Raw genomic sequence first — 20485 nt, 5'->3', positions numbered from 1 at the left:
AAACAGATATTTAAGAAGTGGGTAATAAGGGAAATAACCTGTAGTTATTAGGGTGCCCCTACATATTCAACTCATCACATTTTCTGTTCCTACCCTCAGTTCATGATTCAAACCTAAATGAAAATGGGCCAAGTAGGGGGAAAGTCTGTTTAGAAAAAGGCATTCATGTTCTGCTTTTGTACAACCACACCTCTTCCCCAAACGCCTCTGTGGTAACTCCAGATTATCACTGGTATCAGCACATTTTGCTTTGCATACCCAAGAGGGAGAGGCACAATTTAGTGTGTGTGTGGGGGGGGGGGGGGGGGAAGGGAGGAGAGAGAAAGACGGGAATTTGTCAATTTAAAACTCTATCATAATAAAATAAAATCCATCATAATAATGGGAATGTGATTGTGTAAGAAAATGTGTATTTTTCTTAGAGAGGCGTACTGAAGTATATAGGAATGAAAAGACCTGATATCTGCAATTTGTTTTAAAATACTTTAGAAAATGGGAAAATTTGTGGCAGAATATTCTTGATAATTTTTGAGTCTGGGTAACTGAATATGCAGTTTCTAATTTTAAGTATATTTGAACTTTTATTCCAAAATATTTTATTAATAGAAGTTTATATAAAAAAGCAAATAGAAGAAAGTTATGTAACACTGAATAAGACACTGAAAGCATGTGTATGGCTGTGGTTTTTGAACTCTTAAATGATATTTTTAAAATGAAAAATTCTATCATAAATAATGGTACAAATAGGCCTATTTTGTTGCATTTCGATGAACCCAGAAAAGGTCAAGGAGATACTAAAAAACTACTTGTCTTCCTCACAATAATCATTCTCAGAATGTACTTTTTTACTAAATGACTTAAATGCCATTTCAAATTTGCACTCAGGGATGTTAAAAGGAAGAAATCCAGTTTACAAATGAAAATTTAAAACTAGCATGTTTCTCAAATTTGCATTATCTACTAAGAACGAAATAAAATAGAAACAGCTCCTATCTTTCCAAAACAAATAAAACGTGCCTCAGTTTACCTCCACTATTCTACCGTTACTGTCACAATAGCTGACATTTATTTAACAATTCCTACACGTCAGCCAACTGTGCTAAATGCTTTGCAAATGTCATCATATCTCATCCTAGAGCTACTCTATGGACTATATGTTGGATCTTACACACCCCCATCCCAACAGCACCACCATCACATTTACAGATAAGGGAGGATTTGAAATGTTAGATAATTTGTCTTAGATAACTGACTACTATATGATGAGTTGGTATCAGACCAAGTGTGGCTAAGGGTAAGACCTTTCACCACCATGTCATCTCTGGCCTCCGTCCATGTTCTCTGAAGAACTGCACTACGGGAACATATGCTCAGGCTTCCAAGTAAACATTCATAAAATATTACTGTCTATCCCTCCCTTCCTCCCTCCCCAACTTTTCACTGGAAGAAGTAACAGAAAGCAGAGAGGCAGATGGCTAATTTGAGAATTGCCGTCTGATTTTTCTGGAGCACTGAGAGTATGTGGAATGTGATTCGACTGTGCAAATCATGTCACATATGCTGTTCTTTCATTTAATCATTCCTGGCAGTCTCTTGTGTGGGGTTCTGCCAAAGCAATGTTTACCAGCTCTTGATAACACATTTCTCACAGACCACACACATTTGCCCACAGCATTGAGTGGAGACATTCTAGCTCTCCTTTTTTTAACACGATTAGCAGAAGAAATTAGCATCTTTCTCGGATCAAAAAAACAGTTAAACCAAGTATCCTTTTCTTTACGGAATGTACACATTACCAGAAAGCAAATTTGTATTCAGTAAGCACTACTATCCCATTGCTTGGGATGAATTTCAAGGGGAAAAACTCTCCAAAAGAAGGATTTCTGGTGTGTTAGACGTTGTCACACCATTTACTACTTGTGTTTAACACGCTACTCTGAGGTCCAAAGGCCACATTGCTTTAATTCAATTTATTTGAGTAACATTTACTGGGAGCCTACGAAGGGCCAAGTACTAAGTCATGAACTGAGCACACAAAATACACCTTACTTGTAAGGGCGTACATCTAATTGAGGTGAGACATAGAACCAAGCAGTTACCATATGATATAATAAAGGCAAGGTAGATAGATAACAAAGAAGTAGTAAATTACCTTATGTAGGTAGTAGGGAAGGCTTTGTAGAGTGATGACTAAGAGAGGATTAGCATTATAGGAGTTTGACAGGGAACTCTTGAGTCTCTCTGTGCACCCTCATTCAGTCTCCTAGCTTTGGTTAGTTAGCATCTCTAAGCTGAGGACTCCCAAATACATGCCTCTAGTCCAGGATTCCTCCTGACATTCAGATCCTTACATAAACTGCCTCCGTGATGGCTCCATTTGGATGACTCAGAGGTACCTCACATTCAATACGGACATCTGAAACTAAATTCCTGATTTCTCCCCCAAAGCTGCTCCTCTCCCAGTGTTTCGTATCACAACGAATGGCAACATTATCCAATACATTGTACAAGCTGGAGACTCACTCTCCATGCCTCTCTTATCCACTATTAGCCTTCTCCTTTAGTTCCCCTCCCAAATCATTCTTCACAAAGCAACCAGATTATTTTTTTTAAATGCCAGTCTGATTACATCATTCAGTGGTTTCCTGTGGCTCTTAGGCTAAAAACCAAAATCCACAAGATGGTTCTGTAAAATCTATCTCCCCGTCCCTCCAGGCTTATCCTGGGTCACTTTCCCTCTCATTCTGTGTTCATGCCACACCAGCCTTTCAGCTCTTTGAATACGCCATGTCTCTTTCTACCTCAGGACCTTCATACACATTGCTCCTAATGACCAGAAGCCTCTTCCTTTCCTCTGCCTAGCCATCCAACTCCTATTTATCCTTCATAACTCAGTAGACACAGCAGGTCTTTGGGGAAGCTATCCCTGACTGCCCTTTCTCCACCAAATCTAGTTCAAGGTCCTTTGTTTTACAGCCTCGTAGTACCTGGTAGTTTTCCTATATACTACTAAATCATAATAGTAATTGGTTGTATTAATATTTGCTAAGTGTGTGTCTTTCCTAATGGACTGTAAACTCAGGCAAGCAGGGCCTTTTTAATTCCCCATATTACCCTGATGCCTGGCCCGGAATAGAGGCTTCATATTATTTATTGAACCATGGATGAATTCCAGACAGAGGTAGCTGCCTGTGCAAGGCAGAAGGATGTAAAGTAGGCTGGTGTGCATGGAGAATCACAAGCAGATCATGCTTTCATGGGGGTGGAGACAGGGAGAATGAATGGAGATCAGGCTGGGAAGGTAGATGAGAACCAGATCATAAGAGATCTTCTTATCCCCTTTTCACATGTTATACAGGACTTGCCTTACTGTGGCTGGGGAAATTCAGAAGGGGAGCGTGGGTCGCTGTGGCATTCAATTGTGTTAGTACCCTTTTCCCTGAACCACCTTAATCCTCCCTTGGAAATTCCCTTTTCCTTTATCAAGGATTTTCCAGTATTATTATAATTTCTCCTGTAGACCCCACATTCAGTCTATTAGCAATCCTATTGGCTATTCCTGATTCTGACCACTTCCTACCTCTTTCGTCCAAGACACAATCATCTGTGGCCTCCAATCTGATCTCCCAACTTCTACTCTAGTCTCTGGTGACCTGTCTTCTACAAAGCAGACAGTGTGCTCTTTAAAAATATAAATTGACCATATCAATCTTTTGCTTAAAACCCTCGATGTTTCCCATCACACCTGAAAATCCAATGACCTTACTGAAATCTAAGAAGCCAATCTGGAAAAACAGGGACATCCAGGTATTCACCCGATTAGCAACCAAAGAAAGAAAGATTTACCATCATTTGCTGAGTTGTTTAATTTTTAATGAAATAGAATTCTGTTTTTACCAAAGTACATTTTTAGTTAGGAAGCTTAAGTACCATTGAAAACTTGACTTTCCTATAGGCATTTCCTCTTTGGACCTTTGAAAAATAACTTTCTTGATTTTAAGAACCGAGTTTAAGTATTTGCCAGGAGCCTGATGTACAAGGACTTGATGTTCTTTGCATTTTTGTTCAAACTCAAAAAGAAAAAAAAGAATAAAGAATAATAAAAGAAAGAAAGAAAGGTCCGAGCTCTGGCTGGGAGCTGGGAAGCATCTGACAAACCCTGAAAACAGATATTTGTCTTCTCCCACTATCCTGAGATGGGGTGTCAGGCAGCAGTGGCCATTCCATTTCAGAAGAGTGACGTGACGCAGGGAGCTAGCTGCTCTGTGGTCCTCTGATTTGGGGAAGTCAGACATTTGGTCTGAGTCCTTAACGTCCATGGAAAAAGGCAGTATTATTGTGATTGAAAACATAAATTTAGTGTCAGATACACCTGGGTTCAAATTTCAGCTCCACTACTTACTAGTTGTATAACCTTGGACTTATTTTTTTAACCTCTCTGAGCCTCCATTTTTCTCATGTGGAAGGTCAAGACAATACCTACTCCACTAGCTATCATGGAAAATAAAAGAGAAAATAAATATAAAACATTTAGCACCATGCAGAGAAATAAATGTTTCTAGTTATGACTCTAGCTACTCCCAGACCCTACTTGATTTTCATGGTTTGGACAGAGCTATACACAGGGTGCATGGGTCCAATTCCTGGCCCTGCTACTTAATAGCTGGGTGGCTTATCTCACCATAAAATGGGCGTAATAATAACTTACCGTAAAAGATTGTTGTGAAGATTTAATGAATTAATATACAGAGGGTGCTTAGAATAATAGTGCATGGCACAAAGTAAGTGCTACAAAAATATTTGCTACTATTTTTATTACATCAAAGGTTAGATCTGACAGCCATCTTGACTCGTTACCCAGTCCCAGCAGTGGAGAGCATGCTGTGGCTATTGGCGTCTCTCCCTTCACCAGTCAAATCCTGCCAAACACCCACTTCGGCCACTCAGCCAATAACTCAATAATATATGTTTATTACTCATACAGGTTCAGGGTTTTTTAAGGATTTTATTTATATTACAGTAAGGTGGTTTGATTTACACATAAGTCACTGCAGGTTCCAGTTTGAGGCAATGTGGTATCATAAACAACAGATTCAAAAGCGAAAAACTTCTACTTGTATCTTGACTTTGCCAGCTAGATATCCTTAAGACGGCAACCCAATTTTTCTATAACTCAGTCTTCCTCATTTTTAATGAGATGACACATACCTCGTAAATTTATATCCTTTCAGTGTTATGTGAAAACTTCCTAGTGAACGATAAAGCACTAGATGTTTTTAAAAACATTCAGTGTTGTAAAAAGATTTGAAATACTCACTTTTAAAAAATGATCACCAAAGCATTTTTCAGCATTATTATTCTATTCAGAGGAACATTTTTATCATTGTGCTTCTAGCACACTATTGCATCAGCTCTCAGACATTTTACCTACATGGTGAATCAAGAGAAAAATGCATGGTATCCAGAAAGAAAAGAAGGGAGAAAAGATAAGTCTAGTAGGTAACCTAAATGTAAAAAAAATGCTGGAAATGTCTGACCCTGTCATACTGGCAAAAGCTCATCTATACATATTTTTTAAATTTACCTGGCTGAGAGAATGAAGGAACGTTCTACACTCTCAATCTTTAGTTCATTCTGATATGCTTCTTGGGTGGGTTTTTTAACCTGGAAGAAAGCAAAACAACTTGAGCAAACTCATCCTGTTGAAAATCTCATCTCTGACACACAGCTAGTTGCCCAATGTTTTGACTGCTGACATCCTCCTCCACCTCCTCCACCACCACCACCACCACCCCCCCCTTCGTATCCAGCTTTATCTACCAGTACTCTCCTTCATCTACTGTCTGCTCCAGATGAATTTAAATACCTACATACACACAGGCCCAACTTTCCCACCTTCAAGCCTTTCTCTTGGAATGCCTTTCCCCACATCTCAGCATGGCCGACTGTGATCTATTCTGGCTCTTTCTCCAAAAAGACTTCCTAGTTCTCCCTCTTTCCTAGCCGCCATCAATCCCTCCCCCACATCCCACTAAAAGCTGCACGTTCTTTATTTTCTGAACTCCCAAGCAAAAACTCTAACTGTGCCTTTATAGTAATGTTTATTACTGTCTATTTTATAAATATCTATGTGTAGCATACTATCTTACCAACTAGTTGCTAAGCTCCCGGGGAGACTGGTATAGGAGTGGAGACAAAAAGAATTACGCTTCCATTTATCTTTGTATTTTCCACCTAACCTATTGCCATGCTTTATTTATAATAATTCTCAATAAATATCTTATGAATAAATTAGTGTATGAGTGAACAACTGATCACACGAGTGAATAAATGAACGCAGAAACAGTAATAGATGGTGAGAGAAAGTTAAAGATGTGAGAAAGCCTTAGGACTTTTTCTCTAAATATATTTAGGTTAAAAAAAAATCTAGAAGATGCACAGACCTTCATTCCAGTCAATGAGAGCATGTTGTTCAGTTTATACATCCCAGACTGCACTGGTGTTGTATACAGTAGGGCATCATTAAACTGAAAGTAGAAACATTTCATAGGATGAGGTAAAGGAACGAATTTCAGCTGCAAAGTTATTGATAAGACACAAGAATAAAGGAAAACTATTACCTCTCTCATAAAAGCTCTCTGAATAAAATACTTATGTTCCGCTTATAGAAACTAGAACCACCAAGGTTTTGTTAGAATATATATTATTAAAAAGGCAATTTCTAAAATATGTGCTTTCTTCTGTAGACAGATTTAATGGTTTCTCAATTCTAAATCCCACTAAGGTATTACAATTTGTCTAAATAAATAATCGATTGAATCAAATTTTCCAAATTAGAAATGAAATAAACTAAATTAGAAAAGGAAGCAATTTTCCGGTCACACATCGTAAAAGACTTGGTTTCCTATACTTGAAATGGAAAGAAGCAATAAAGCCAGTCAAAGATCCCACTAAAACCACTACTTGAATGTGCTAATGTACAAATGTCTCCTTTCATTAAGCACGGATTCCTGCCTCCTTGGGCTCATCAGAAGAGAACCTGGCCACTTACCAGGAAAAACACTCGGGGCTGCATGACTTTCCGAGATAGCTTCATCAGAGTGCCTTCTTTGAGAAACACCTGATTGATCCAAACAAACACCCATTTAGTCCTACCACCATAACACAACTACAATATACATATAATTTGCTTTTCGACTTTCTTTCCCTAAATTTTTTTTTGGTGGGGGTTGGGCAGACGCAGTTTCCTTGTGACTTCTTACAGTCATGGTTTCTTTTTACACCCTTTAAGTCATATAGGAATTTGATAAGGCTGCAGTTTCATAAATCCAATACTGGCCCCAGGGGCGCTATGTGGTCTGAAATGTAATTGCCCCAGCGTGTACTTCATCCTGAGGCATAACCGACATCCTGACAATTGCATTTCGTAATGTTCCTAAATTCATTCCCTAGGCCACTTTTGTGCTTTATGAGGAGCATCAAAATACCAATTTTCTTCCTCCTCTCATAATCCTCTCTTACATTAAAGATTTTAAATGAAATTGTCTTTAAAACTGTATGAGGTCAGCTAGTACTACACAAGAAAATGATCCTATTTCATCAGATACCCTGTGGGGTCCCTTGCCATTATCCTAATTGAACTGGACTTCTTGTCACAGTGACTTAAGTCATGAATGTTTTGAATGGATAAAATAACTTAGTTGATCAAGACTGAGTCAGTGAAGAGAAACAATAACAAATAACCTATTTTCATAACTGAAACAAAAAATAGCGACAATCTGTGCCTAACTGCATTGTGTTAAATTTGTAAAAGGCAGTTTAAAACACTTACCCGTCCAGGCTGTACTATTTCATGGTGTCCACTTAAGCTGTACTGAATTTGCATTAGTTTCTGGAAATTATCCTACAGAAAGAGAAGGCAGAGCATATGAAGGCCCAGGCTCCCAGGTTCAAGAGTACACCCTCTACCTAGATCAGATACTTACTCCTTGCTTCATTGTATCATTGGCGTGATTGGCCACCTCTATAACAACAGCAAGGGCATCTACAATATATAGGAACAGAAGGGGCATTTGGTCATTACCAATGAACTGCAACATGAAGCAATTCTAGGCGACAAGATGGCTACTTCACAGCTACCGACCACTGGAAGAGCTCAGTTAACTGCATAGGCAGAAATATGGATGACGAGGTTAAGAGGGCAAAACCAAGGAAAAACAGTCCAAAACAGAACTTGAAGAAAAAAAACGAGCCAAAGAAAGGCTCTACCGAGACATTATATGCTGTATGTATCAGTAGTATGAATGTCAGGGCTGTTTTATGCTGAGATCTGATTAGCCTGTTGAAATATACAAGCATACTCGTTAAGGACAGCATTTCACCTGGAAGCTAAGGACCATTCCAGTACCAACTGCCTTGCGAGAAAGCATCCCGGGATAGGAATCCAGAACTATAAGGAGCGACTATGTAAGAGGCTCAGGGCTGAGCTGCCTTCTTTTAGTCTGATCCCAAGAAGGAGGAAATGCCACATACCTACTAGACCTCAGGAAATTACAAGCCTTATTATATAAGCTGCGTTATGTGGCTTCATCTGTATTTTATTCTTTTTATTAACCCCTTGCCTTCAGCAAAGTGTTTTTGAATGCACCAATCTTATCATCTTTGTAACCAGCTATATTAAAAAAAAAAAAAGTCTGCACTTTTGCGCCTTTTGGGCTAGTTGTTCTCAACCCAAGGCAGTAGTGCTTCCAAAAGGACATTTGGACATGTGTAAAGAAAATTTTTGGTTGTCACATGACTGGGAGGGTCCACTGGTCTTTAGTGGGTAGGAACCAGGGATGCTAAACCTCCTGCAATATTAATTAGAAACGCACACGATACGGCAGAAGCACTCCCACTGAGAAAAACTGGTCGAGTGTTCAAGAGGGAACATGCCTGGTGTAGCAATGACAGAAATCATCAGTGAAAGGACAATTGAACAACAAAAAAAAAAAGGGTCAATTTCTGGAAAGGGGTTGAGAATTTTTGGTCCAGCTACTATAATCTACCAAGAAATTCTCTTTCTAGTACCAACCCTGGAAGTTTCTACAGTCTTTAAACATAAATGTATTATTATCACCATTATTAAAGGAAAACAGTATTTCCTTATAGAGTCCCCAAGCATGTGTCAGAATTTACTGTACGTGACACCCATCATGGAAGATATTCAAGAGGTGCCCTGAGCACATTTCCCGCTTTCCTGGCCTGCCTGAACTCCCAGGGCACAGGGCGAAAGCTTTAGTATTTAATGAATGGATGAAATGAAAAAGCTGCTGCTGTTTGGTCCCTGGGATTCCAAACTCTCTTCTCCTATCCATTCGGTAATTCTGCTCTCCCCATGCCATCCCTTTCAGAGGCCCTGGTGAGTGACTGTTCCTTTAACTCTTCTGCCTACCTTCCGAAGGTGTATTTATCTCCTTTTCCCTCAGCCTCAGGCCATCTCTGGTACAACTGCTCACCATTTTACTGCCGTGCCTCTGGCCATGCAGTGCATCCCACTGTTCACTGCTTATTCTCATCCAGTCTTTGCTGAAGCATGTAATTTCCTTCAAACAAGCTCTTAATCTCTGGCCTTGCATTTGTTTTTTCTGTAAAATGGAGCTCAGAACTCACTGTCCTAAGAGGCAGAAACCCCTGGAACAGATGTTTTCTTGAGGCCCTATGTGCTAAGATCTGTCTAAAATTTTTATCTTTACGAGACAAATTCTGATCTGGAATGCCCACCCTTGCTTTCGTCCATCCTTCAACTCAGCTCCAGTCCCTCTTCTCTCTAAGCAAAGCTTTCCCTCTTCCAAATGATTCTTTACTTTAACGCTACCTGCTTTGTTCTTTGCCTGCTGGGCAGACATTTTTCCTCAACTAGATTATATGTTCACCAAAGATTTCTTAAGAAGCATGTCATACTCCCCATGCCACAGTTTTCCTTTTAAAAAAAAGCACCTTTAAAAAGGATAACACTTGCAAATAGAAGATGTTAGAGAAAAAAGTAAAATGACTAAAAGAATGAATGAGAATCTCTACAAAATGTATTAAACAACGTGTTTAGCTTTATAATTGGAAAATGTAAAGAATGCATAATAAGAATGTGATCAAAACTCATAAAATTAATGGACTGGAAATGGACTTGTTACACACACACACACAGTGGACAGCCCATGAATATCAAAGAATCCCTTGTATTGTAGTAGACTATATTCCCTGTAAGTACGACTGGGCATGAGTGGTGGAGGGTGGTAAGGCTAATGCCCATTATTAAACATTCCTAGGATAATATGCTATTTTAGACGTTATCACTGATTTGTTTAGTTTTGTCACTTCATGGACTCATGATTTTAAAGTCTGAAAGGACCTTGTAGATCAGCTAGTTCAATCCCTTCTTCCACAGCAATGACCATCTAGAGAAGGCGGACTTACCACAGGCAGGGGTGACTGAGCACTGGAGAAGCTTCCTGACCCCAGACCAGACTCTCTGAGGAGGCGGGCTCCCATGGCCTGCTGACCATGGGCCACTCTTGTCCCTATAATTTCGTCTGCTTCCAGCACCATTGTACCACTTTATCTAGTTCTATTTTAATCTGCCCAAAATTGAGTTATTAATTTAAAAAAAAAGGCTTCTTATGAATAAAACAGTTTTGTATATGGGTTTGTTATATTGTTACTTTTAAGGTCCACATGAACATAATATAAAAAGTTATGCAATATATGAGACCACAAAAGTTACATACCTTGAGTGTCTCTGTAATCTCCAGAGTCTTCTAGAAGATTTTTCAAATAATCTAGAAAAGGAAAAAAATGATAGCATTTAATACAACAAAGCAGTAAGGAAAAAAAACCACTTGTCTTTCTTATTCAATACTTCAGTCACTCTTGTTATTTAATATACATGATTGTTCAATTTGTGCTAACTTTCTAAAAATGTGAAAAAATAAAGCCCTGAGATCAATTTGAAATCAGGACACAGAATGAGAGCTGGGAAGAGCCTAGAGGTCAGACTGGTCATTTGAGATTCAAGAACTTGGGTTACTGAGTCCAGGGTCTCAGCCAAGTCACGTGACATCTTTGTGGCAGGGCCAGGACTAGCACCAGGTCTCTTGATGCCCAGTTCAGCTCTTTTTACTTGAACACATGTGAAATACCTTACTCTCTAGATCAGATGTACATTTAATACAAAATTCCAAGCATTAACAGACTGAATGCCTCAGGGACTCTCAGATTTGTCAATCTAAGTCTAACAATTCCCAGAACACCAGAGGAACGCAATACACTCGACCAATGATTCTCACATGGGGGCAAATTTCCCCCCTAGGTGTTATGTGGAAATGTCTGGAGATATTTCTGTTACAACAGGGGGAAAGGGGGCTACCGGCATCTATTAGTTAGAGGCCAGGGATGCTAAACATCCTACAAATGCACCGGACAGCCCTATAACAAAGAATTATCTGACCCCAAATGTCCATAGAACTACAGTTGAAAAGCCTGATCTAGGTGAAGATGGTCTACAGATGAGCAATGTGGTATATAGTGGTTCTTATAACATGGGGAAAACATAGGCACTAGGTTACAGTTAATAAATCTTTTAACACTGAGGAATGTCATAGGATTTGAAGGCAATGCTTTCTTCTCTGTTGAGAAACGTTGGATGGCTTCCTATTACCTATCAAATTATAACAAATTCCATTCCCTGGAATTTAAAGTTCCCCACTACATGGTCCCTATTGACTTTCTGATTTTCTCTCTTGCTACTGGCTAACACAGGCCCTTTGTTCTTACCAAAGTCCGAGTCTGCACAATTCCTTAAACACTTCCCATGTGTTCGCCGGCTCCATACTTTGTGCCAACGTTCCCTTTTTCTGAATTCTTTCTCTGACTCTGCATATAAAAATTCTCACATTCTTCGAGGCTCCTTTCGAATCCCTCCTCTCCTACCAAACTTGTCATTTGAAAGAAACAGTCTCTCCCTTTGAATAATACAGGACACGACAGTACTCACTTCATGCCTTCTATTATTTTCTTTTTCATTTGACTCAAAGCTTCTTGTGGGCAGGACCCACATCTGATTCATCTTTCTCTCTCATGGGACTGAGCCAGTGCCTTTGCATACAGAGGACGAGAAATGCTTAGAATAAAACAATAAATGATTTTTAAAGACACGATTGTGTCTTAGTTTACATAAAAAGTAATGAAGGCTGAAACCAATTGTAATGCCAGTGGGAGTTGAGAAAATGAAAAGAGGAAAGGCTTTCCAAACTTAATAGATGACACAAACACATACACCCAAGTGCTGAAACTTGGGACATCTTTAAGAGAGTGATTCAAGAACCTGTGTGAGTCTAGACATGCACATTATAAATATCCAGCCCTGGCAGGAAGCCAGTGAGACACTGTATATGATGACATTAAGCTTCCATGCACCACAGCTTATGTTCAATCTTGTCAAAGACCGTCACTAGCAATTTAGAGCTTCAAGTAATGTGAACACAGAAGTTGGGCAGTATGTTTCCAATCAAATAGGTAACAAAACCACAAAAATTAACAAAATACACTGATTATACATTCCACTTAGCTTTACCTGGAGATGAAAAATTAACCTAATCTCACTCGGACCCCACTCAGAATGTATTCCATATGTAAGCCTTGTTTGGTGAGTCCAAACATTTCACTTTTCCATGAGAGTGACAGAGTTGGGGGAAAAAAACTTAGTCATCTTCTTCGATACTCTCCATGTCCAGGCTACCTCATTAATCAAAGCAATGTTCCTTAGAGCCTCTACGTTGCTCAAGAGTAAGGAAAGGAGAGCAGATTTACCTAAGCACCGGATTAAAGCCAAGTTCCTATTTTGTCTTCCATTCTTGCTCATTAACACAGAAGTACACCCGTACAAACTGAGACTTTCTCCAGACCCAGAGAGCTCACTGGAAGATGTACGTATTAGGAAATCCTGACCTCAGAACCATTGTGCCGAACCTGATAAGCTTCTGAGTTGCATTTCCTTTCCTTGTATTCCAGCTCAGCTGCTGCCTGCCAACCTGAACTTTCAGGAACAGAGTGGAAATAAACAAACCGGCTGAGCAGAAAACCTACCATTAAGACGCTGCAAAATCATGCTATTAATCAAGGAGGTAATGAAGTTAGGTTTATTTTCCTTTCCTGTTAAAAAAAAACACCTTAAAATTCAACTTTTCAAAATTAAATTTTAGAAATTCAACTTTCCAACATTTCCATCCATCCATATTTTCAGGGCATCTTGTTGTAGCACAACCTTTTGAGAACTTACTTTTTCAAGGAAGACAAGACCACCATCCCCTCAGTTGAGAATGACTCATTGCCTTCACTGCAGAATGGGAAGAACATGATTGATCGTCCTGAGTCAGAAGGAGTAGCCCTGAAACTACCAGGTGCCCCAGTGACTGTTAGACCCAGGTGAAACCCAGGAAAGGAGACCAGACAGACACACCTGCAATGGTCATAGGGAATTGTTTACTATGTACCATTTAGGACCTAGTATCCTGCAAGAGCTTCATTTTTTAAAAAATGAGGAGGAGAGCAGAGTAGTCAATTCAATTTGCTCTGTTAGACTTATAGTATTCTACGACTTTTGTGCTTCTGCTAAATGAAATGAAGCATGTTTCAAAACCCCACTAATTAAAAAATGCCTCAAATGCTACTGAGGTTCTTTCTATCAAAGGAAAATAGGTTGGTGGAGCAAGCATGGGCACCACAAAATGTACTTTCTGGCCACCAGGTGGCATCATTGATTAATAAAAGATAATTAAACTGTATCATCACCGTGTGCAGTCTCATGGGACATGCGAGAATTTTGTTCTCACATGAGGCCCAAAGAGAAAGAAAGAATGAGGACGCAACAAATACTGTATCTGGTTAGAGGTCTAAATTTTCTATACATTTCCTACTATGCCTCACCACCCATGATTATATAATTAATGAGTAATTAATAACTTAAAGCAGAATACTATTCAGAAGTACAGTTAACCTTTCCTTAAAATGAGTCATCTGTGGGAATCTGGGACTTTTTAATTCAACAACACCCAGTCAGATTCCTAGACTGTGCTGAGAAATGGTGATAGCAAAGAACAGAGGAAATGAGTGTAAAGGACAAGTAACGTTCCAAAGTCCAGTGTTTTGATTTGAGGACATCATGATTGGAATTATTGATTTCTTCTTTCCTTCCTAAATATGTAATAATATCAGCCACACGTACTGAACTATGGAATCCAAAGAAAAGTAAGTCTAATCAGTAAGACTGTTTACCACCAAAGTTTCAATTTTTAAAAGCAGCACCCCAAAATTATCCTGACTTGTAAAACGAAGTACCAATTATTTTAAATACCAAAGATAAAGATCGAGTCAAGCTATAAGACATACTGCTGCCATCTTCAAGGCAGCTTGGTGAAATTGGTCAAGAGCCCTTGTTGGAGTGAGAAGATTCTTATTCTTTTAGTCCATGTCTAGCAGAGGTATGTGACTTTGGCCATGCCTGGTGGCATTTCTGTGTGTCAGTATCTTTACACATAAAATAAGTAGGCTGAACCAGACTGAAAAACTGTAAAATACTTCATTCTAAAGATTTTGAAGCATATTTTTAAAAAAATTCTAAGATGCATTAGGAAATTTGGAAAATTAAATAATGGAGAAAACTCAAACCATGATTATCACTCTAAAATTATAATTTTAAAGTATGTCCATCTGTTTTTATAAATGCTGATTTTACTTAATTTTAGTAATATATAGGATTTTATAGCCTAATGTGAGCCCATGATTCTGAGTAACACTAAGAGGGAAACTCTTTAGCAAGAGTTAGCTTGTTAGATCTTTGGCAAGGCAAGTCTCAGCAACAGAAGCATTTCGTTACTTGCAGGGAATCTGAGTCAAATCTGTACTGAGAATCGGAAAAAGAATGGGTTTGTAGTAATGTCTACAGGTAGAATTAAGGGGATCTGCAACCTAGGATGGGCAAAAACAATTTCACTAACCTCCAAGTGAAATACAGAATCTCCCTCCATTATGAATGGAAGCAACAAATCACAGTATTATCAACGACAGCAGTGATTCTGTCACCATAGAAATCATGTATTTTTTTATATCACATGACAGTTGTTGCAGACATATCAAAATACTGTTTACTCCCACCACGACTTCAAAATCAGGGCAGTCACAAGATCCATCACTAGATCCTCTTATTTAATGCATTACCAAAGAAGCACATGTATTACTGTGTCACATTTCAAGACTATGTTAATAACTATTGCAGCCCAACTGGTTTCCTTTTAATCTTGTATTTTATTCTGTAAGTTAAAAAATTATTCTGAGAAGAGATCCATAGGCTTCACCAGATTGCCAAAGGGACCCAGGCACAAAAAAGGTTAAAAATTCCTGTTCTATAGAGAAAGTTAGATTACATTTAAAAACTATAATTTAATAGAACAGGCAGAGGTAATAGAACAGGTAATAGAAGAGGTAATAGAACTTACCTCTTATATCCTAAAGTCTTTCCATAGTATTAAAATATTTCATGGATATAATTAAATACCATCTCTCAAAATACCTTGTTCATAACTATAATTAAAAATGAATTGTAAGAGAACAAGAACTGAGCTAATTACAAGAATCCCTCAATATTATCACACATAACCCCCCAAACCTCATTTCACGTGGATGGAACTGCTTTATATCAGGGCCGTTGGGTTCCTCAGAAACTAAATTCTTTGACTAGTGTCCAGGAGAACCCCACCTTTCATCAAGTTCCGTCCCACAGAAAGTGTTAGAATGACTTTTTATGTAAACAATTAGCCCTGGATTTTAAAACAAATACTTGCCAAGCAGAAGTTTTGCTTTTCAGTAAGGGTGTTTTAAAAGTCATGCGTTAATTTGATTGTGATCTTTTTATGGGTCTGCTTATTAGCCTATTCATGGCTCAAATTTATAACTTCAGAACACTAAAACAGATGTTTTCAATATCATATTTTCTACCAACATGGGAAATCCTGGATTTTTAAAACCTAGAGGGACTTAATACCATCCCAGACTAAAGGCAAAGATTATAGGAAAAGTAATATAATATGTTATTAAAGTCACTTAAAATATAACATATTTTGAGCAAGATCAAAGAAACTACCTGACCAAATTTAATCAAAGCTCAAAGAACTGTTTTTCTTGCTAAATGTGTAAGTAGAAAAGGTATTTCAGAGGAATTTTTAAATTATATTTTTCATTATATTTTCTCCACTATGATCCTCCATTATTCAACCTGTTTCAATACCAATGTAGTAACTTTCCATAAATAAAAGGCTTTTTATTGAAAAAAAATTGCACTGCATATAACAGACACACAAAAAAATCTAAAAAAGATATATGATAGTCATATCTGGATGGTAGAAGATGAAGAGGGACTTTAAAAAAAATTTTTATAACATATTTTTAATAGGCACAAATGATCCCTTCAAAGAAAAAAGGTGACTCTTACAAAAATAAATCCTCAGGATATATACTCACTCAAACAAGTGAGAAGATCAATATAATTTTTTAGGACTTGAGAAGAGCCAGGGCGTGGTGGGAGCCTGAGTGATTGGGCCTGGCCCCGAAGGGAAGGACTGTAAGCTCCACGGGTTACCAGCCAGGGTATACAGGTGTCAGCTCAGGGCCAGCCATACAAGTATTTGTGGAGTGAGTTAGTGATGGATTCACGGAGGAGAGACTCTGGACTTGAACTACAGATTTCAGGGGAAAGTAAGAAAACTATTGCAGCTAGAGAAAAGGAAAATAAGGTTTGGGCAATTTGGGGTTACAGACTGTAGTCTTTATAATGTGGATAAGCTTTTTGGTTTTGGTTTTGGTTTTCTATTTTTCAGAGCAGTTTTTCGTCCACAGCAAAACAGAGATTTCCATATACATCCTGCCCCACACATGCACAGAGCTCCTAAAACCTGTGTAATTTTCTGCGTGGTAAGAGCACTGGGAATGTCTTTTTCTCTAATATTAGGTCTTTTATCCTAATTTCGACACAGAGCTCCTAAATCCCTCGAACTTTCCTAGGAGATAGGAGTGTCTTTTGACCTAATGAGGTGACTTTTGGTGGGATCTTGAATAGCTCTTAGATGAGGCTAGTCACCGGAAAGACAAAGCCATGATTAGAAGCTTGGAACTTTCAGCTCCTCTCCATTCTACAAAAAGGGGAGAGGGGGGTCGAAGAGGAGTCAATGATGGGTAGTGCCTGCATGATGAAACCTCCATAAAAATCGAGAAGTACAGGGTTTGGTGAGCTTCTCGTTTTCTGAACACGAGGCGGTGCTGGGAGAGGGACGGGCCTGGAGAGGACATGGGAGTTCTTTGGCCCTTCCCACACACCTTGTCCTAGGTCTTTCTTCCATCTGGATGTTCATCCGTATCCTTTATCATATGCTTTTATAATAAACTGGTAAATGTAAATAAGTGTTTCCCTGAGTTCTGTGAACTATTCTAGCAAACTATCGAATCCAAGGAGGGGATCATGGGAACTCAGATTTACAGCTGGTCAGTCAGAAATACAGGTGACAACCTGAAACTTGTGATTGGCAGCTGAAATTTGGGGGGAAGGGGCAGACTCGTGAAACTGAGCCCTTAATCTGTAGGACTTGATGCTATCTCCAGGTAGCTAGAATGGTGAGAGTAAAGGGAAGACAGGAGTATGTTCCTCCTTTAGGGTGTACTTGGGAAAGAAATGAAGTGATGATGTGCCAGGCTACCTGAGCAAGTGATCAGAAGTGGCATGCCCAGTAGTAAGATACTGCCACAATTTGGTGTGAGTTTAGAAAGGCCTGGCCTGGGGCCTAACAAGGGAAATGGAATGAGCAGGAAGCAGGGGCAGAGGAAAACTGGTCAGGGACGAAAGACGAGGAAAGGGAAGTATTTCAGAGTCCTTTCCACAACTTTGTGCCTGAGTAACTGGATTATTTTTATTCTGAAAAGCAATTTATTGATCCATCCCATCCACCCACCCACCCACCCATCTATCCACCAAACATCCATTGGCACCACTGCATAGGGCTTCTGAATCTTATAATAAATAAAAAAAATCAACATTTATTTTCCTAATCCTTTGAGTTTATTGAGTCCCTGTAATGTGCCAGAATCTATGTCAGATGCTGAGTTAGGATAATGAAGATAGTCTTATCCTGAAGAGATGAGGAAGAAGGAAATAAGTAGCAGTACAAAAACAATGCTGCTCCTAGCAGTGTCTGCCGCTTTACTTTCATTGCTTCCTCACTGCTGCCCCAAGATTCCCATTTCTCTTAATTCCAAGCAGGTTCTGGGACCCACACATTTCAAAAATCTGGCTTGATCAATTGGCCTTGAGTAGCCAATATAAAGGTAAAATTTACAAGTTTTTCTGTTTAAATTAAAAAAAAAATCACTTAATTTAGTTGGAAGTTTTTTACTACAATGAAGGAAGAGCTAGTCTAAGTAAAATACCCAATACAAAACCCAAATTATGTCCTGAAGAACACAAGCAAGACAATAGGATGGTTGTTTGAATAGCAGGGGCCGGACTGCCACATCTGGGAATTTCCATTCACCTTTGTATAAGAAAAGATTCCAAAAGAAGCTATCTTATCTGCTTCATCTCTGCATTTCTCAATCTTCTCCACCCAAGAAACCAAGCAGGCACAAATTTACTACACTGAGTCAGGCAGGAATCCTTCCCTTTCTCTGCCTGAAACTCATTAATAAATCAGAGTTGTTAGGAGTTGCCTCAAATAGTCTTCAATCCTCTCTGCTCCAGTACTTGGATTTACTCCAAATTCTAAAATGGAAATAAGAGTACTTACTTCACAAGGTTGTTCCAAGGATTAAATCATTGAGCTTGTTTACCCAAGAATGAGGACGCGGTTAATTAACATGTTTGAATAGATGCCAATTTAAGATTTAAAATCCAATTTCTAAAAATTTAAGTGACTAGACAGGGGTACTTCTACAGCAACAATAGAAATACCTTGCAAAAGTAGGAAGCAATTAGAACATCACAAAAGATAAACACTGGAAGTGAGAATTTTAAATAAAAATAAAAGCAACTCTTAGGATGAAATCCTGTACTTTCTTAGGATTATATGACTACAGGTACTTAAACTAATACTAATTGTGTTGCCTCGGGCAGGCCATTTCACCTCTCTGGATGTCTTTCATTGAGAAGAGAACATCTCTGAATTCTCTATCTCAATGTTTCCTTTAGGCTAAAGATATTTTGGTTAAAGAGATGTTTTAAACCTAGCTTAAAACCAACCAAAATTATTTCCTGAACAGCTTCCAAGGTATCCAAAACTGACACACATATATTGGGGTTCCCTAAATTATTAGTAAAAGACTCACTTCTTGACCTTAAAAATTAAGGAATTTGACCTTATAATCAAATTAAGGAACCAGTATTCAAAATCATATAAATATTAGCACATTCACAAAGCATCACATAAATATTTACTACGTCACATTGCACTGATACCAACGGTCTAGGAGAACTGGAGTAATCAGAGATGGCTTCAAAAGGAATGGAGGACCTCATGTCAGGCTTGGAGGGAGAATGTGAATAAATGGAAGAAAAGGTACAAGACGGACAAAGAATATGCAGTCTATGTTATTTCTTTACAAAGTATTTTCTTTCTTTAACTTTAGTCCTGACTTTTCAACCTTGAACAAGACATCTGTCATCTCCACCCTTCAATAAATCCACAATTACTGAGGGTTTTACTATATGTAATACTGTGGATCATTTAAATAATGAAAATTTTCCAATTTAAGAAAGGGGAAAATGGCTTTAAGACTAAACAAGAAAATAACTCAAAACTAAAAATAACCCCAAGCTCACATTATATTCATTATAAAACAAAATCTGCTCTTTTAAAGAGAATAACTTTTGCTATTTCACCATTAATCAATTAAAATCAAACTCAGCATGAAACCTAAATTCAATAAATGTGTACCTTTTTTTACTTAGGTCAGTGTGGGAAAATAATATTTTTACATGAAAATCTCAGCACCTTGTTCCATCCTGACAAAATCATAGCTTTTAAAACCATAGTTGTCTTTTGCCACTAAAAACAGTACTTCATTTGACAGCTGTAGAAATAGCCTAAGCCATTCAATAGCTCATTTATGATACAGCATTGAATTTATCTCTCAAAGCACAATGCATGCATGGGTACTTCCTTTTGTCCTGTGTATTCTAAGTCTCAGCCAAAAACAGAGGAAAGAAAGTACAGATGGACAGGATATCCTCAAATTATCTCGTTTGCCTATGTCATTCCAGAGAGAAATCAGTGCCTGATTCCCAGTTAGAAATTCAAATTAAGCAGAAACACCTAGGATAGCCAGTCCTGGGGCTGAAAGCAGTTTGTCTTTCAACTTGGCAAGCTTGGAAGGCATGAAGCTTTTGCCTGAAGGGAAATCAGGAAATCTTGGC

At 38.5% G+C, this 20485-nt stretch overlaps 1 protein-coding gene across 1 annotated transcript in view; it reads right to left on the bottom strand.

Annotated features, from left to right (window-relative positions):
• Window positions 1–20485, bottom strand: part of FGD6 (FYVE, RhoGEF and PH domain containing 6) — a 95220-nt gene that overhangs the window by 15887 nt on the left and 58848 nt on the right. The window contains exons 9-15 of the mRNA XM_081058919.1: window positions 10764–10814; window positions 7986–8044; window positions 7832–7903; window positions 7052–7120; window positions 6444–6527; window positions 5585–5664; window positions 2050–2065 (exon numbers count right to left, since the gene is read on the bottom strand). Of these exons, the coding sequence (XP_080915045.1) occupies window positions 2050–2065; window positions 5585–5664; window positions 6444–6527; window positions 7052–7120; window positions 7832–7903; window positions 7986–8044; window positions 10764–10814 (431 nt within the window). The remainder of the gene's footprint in view (window positions 1–2049; window positions 2066–5584; window positions 5665–6443; window positions 6528–7051; window positions 7121–7831; window positions 7904–7985; window positions 8045–10763; window positions 10815–20485) is intronic.

The sequence above is a fragment of the Rhinolophus hipposideros genome (assembly GCF_964194185.1).
Source record: "Rhinolophus hipposideros genome assembly, chromosome: 9".
Taxonomy (NCBI): domain Eukaryota; kingdom Metazoa; phylum Chordata; class Mammalia; order Chiroptera; family Rhinolophidae; genus Rhinolophus; species Rhinolophus hipposideros.
Note: the sequence above shows the minus strand (reverse complement) of the source record. Positions and strands in the feature narration are given on the sequence as shown.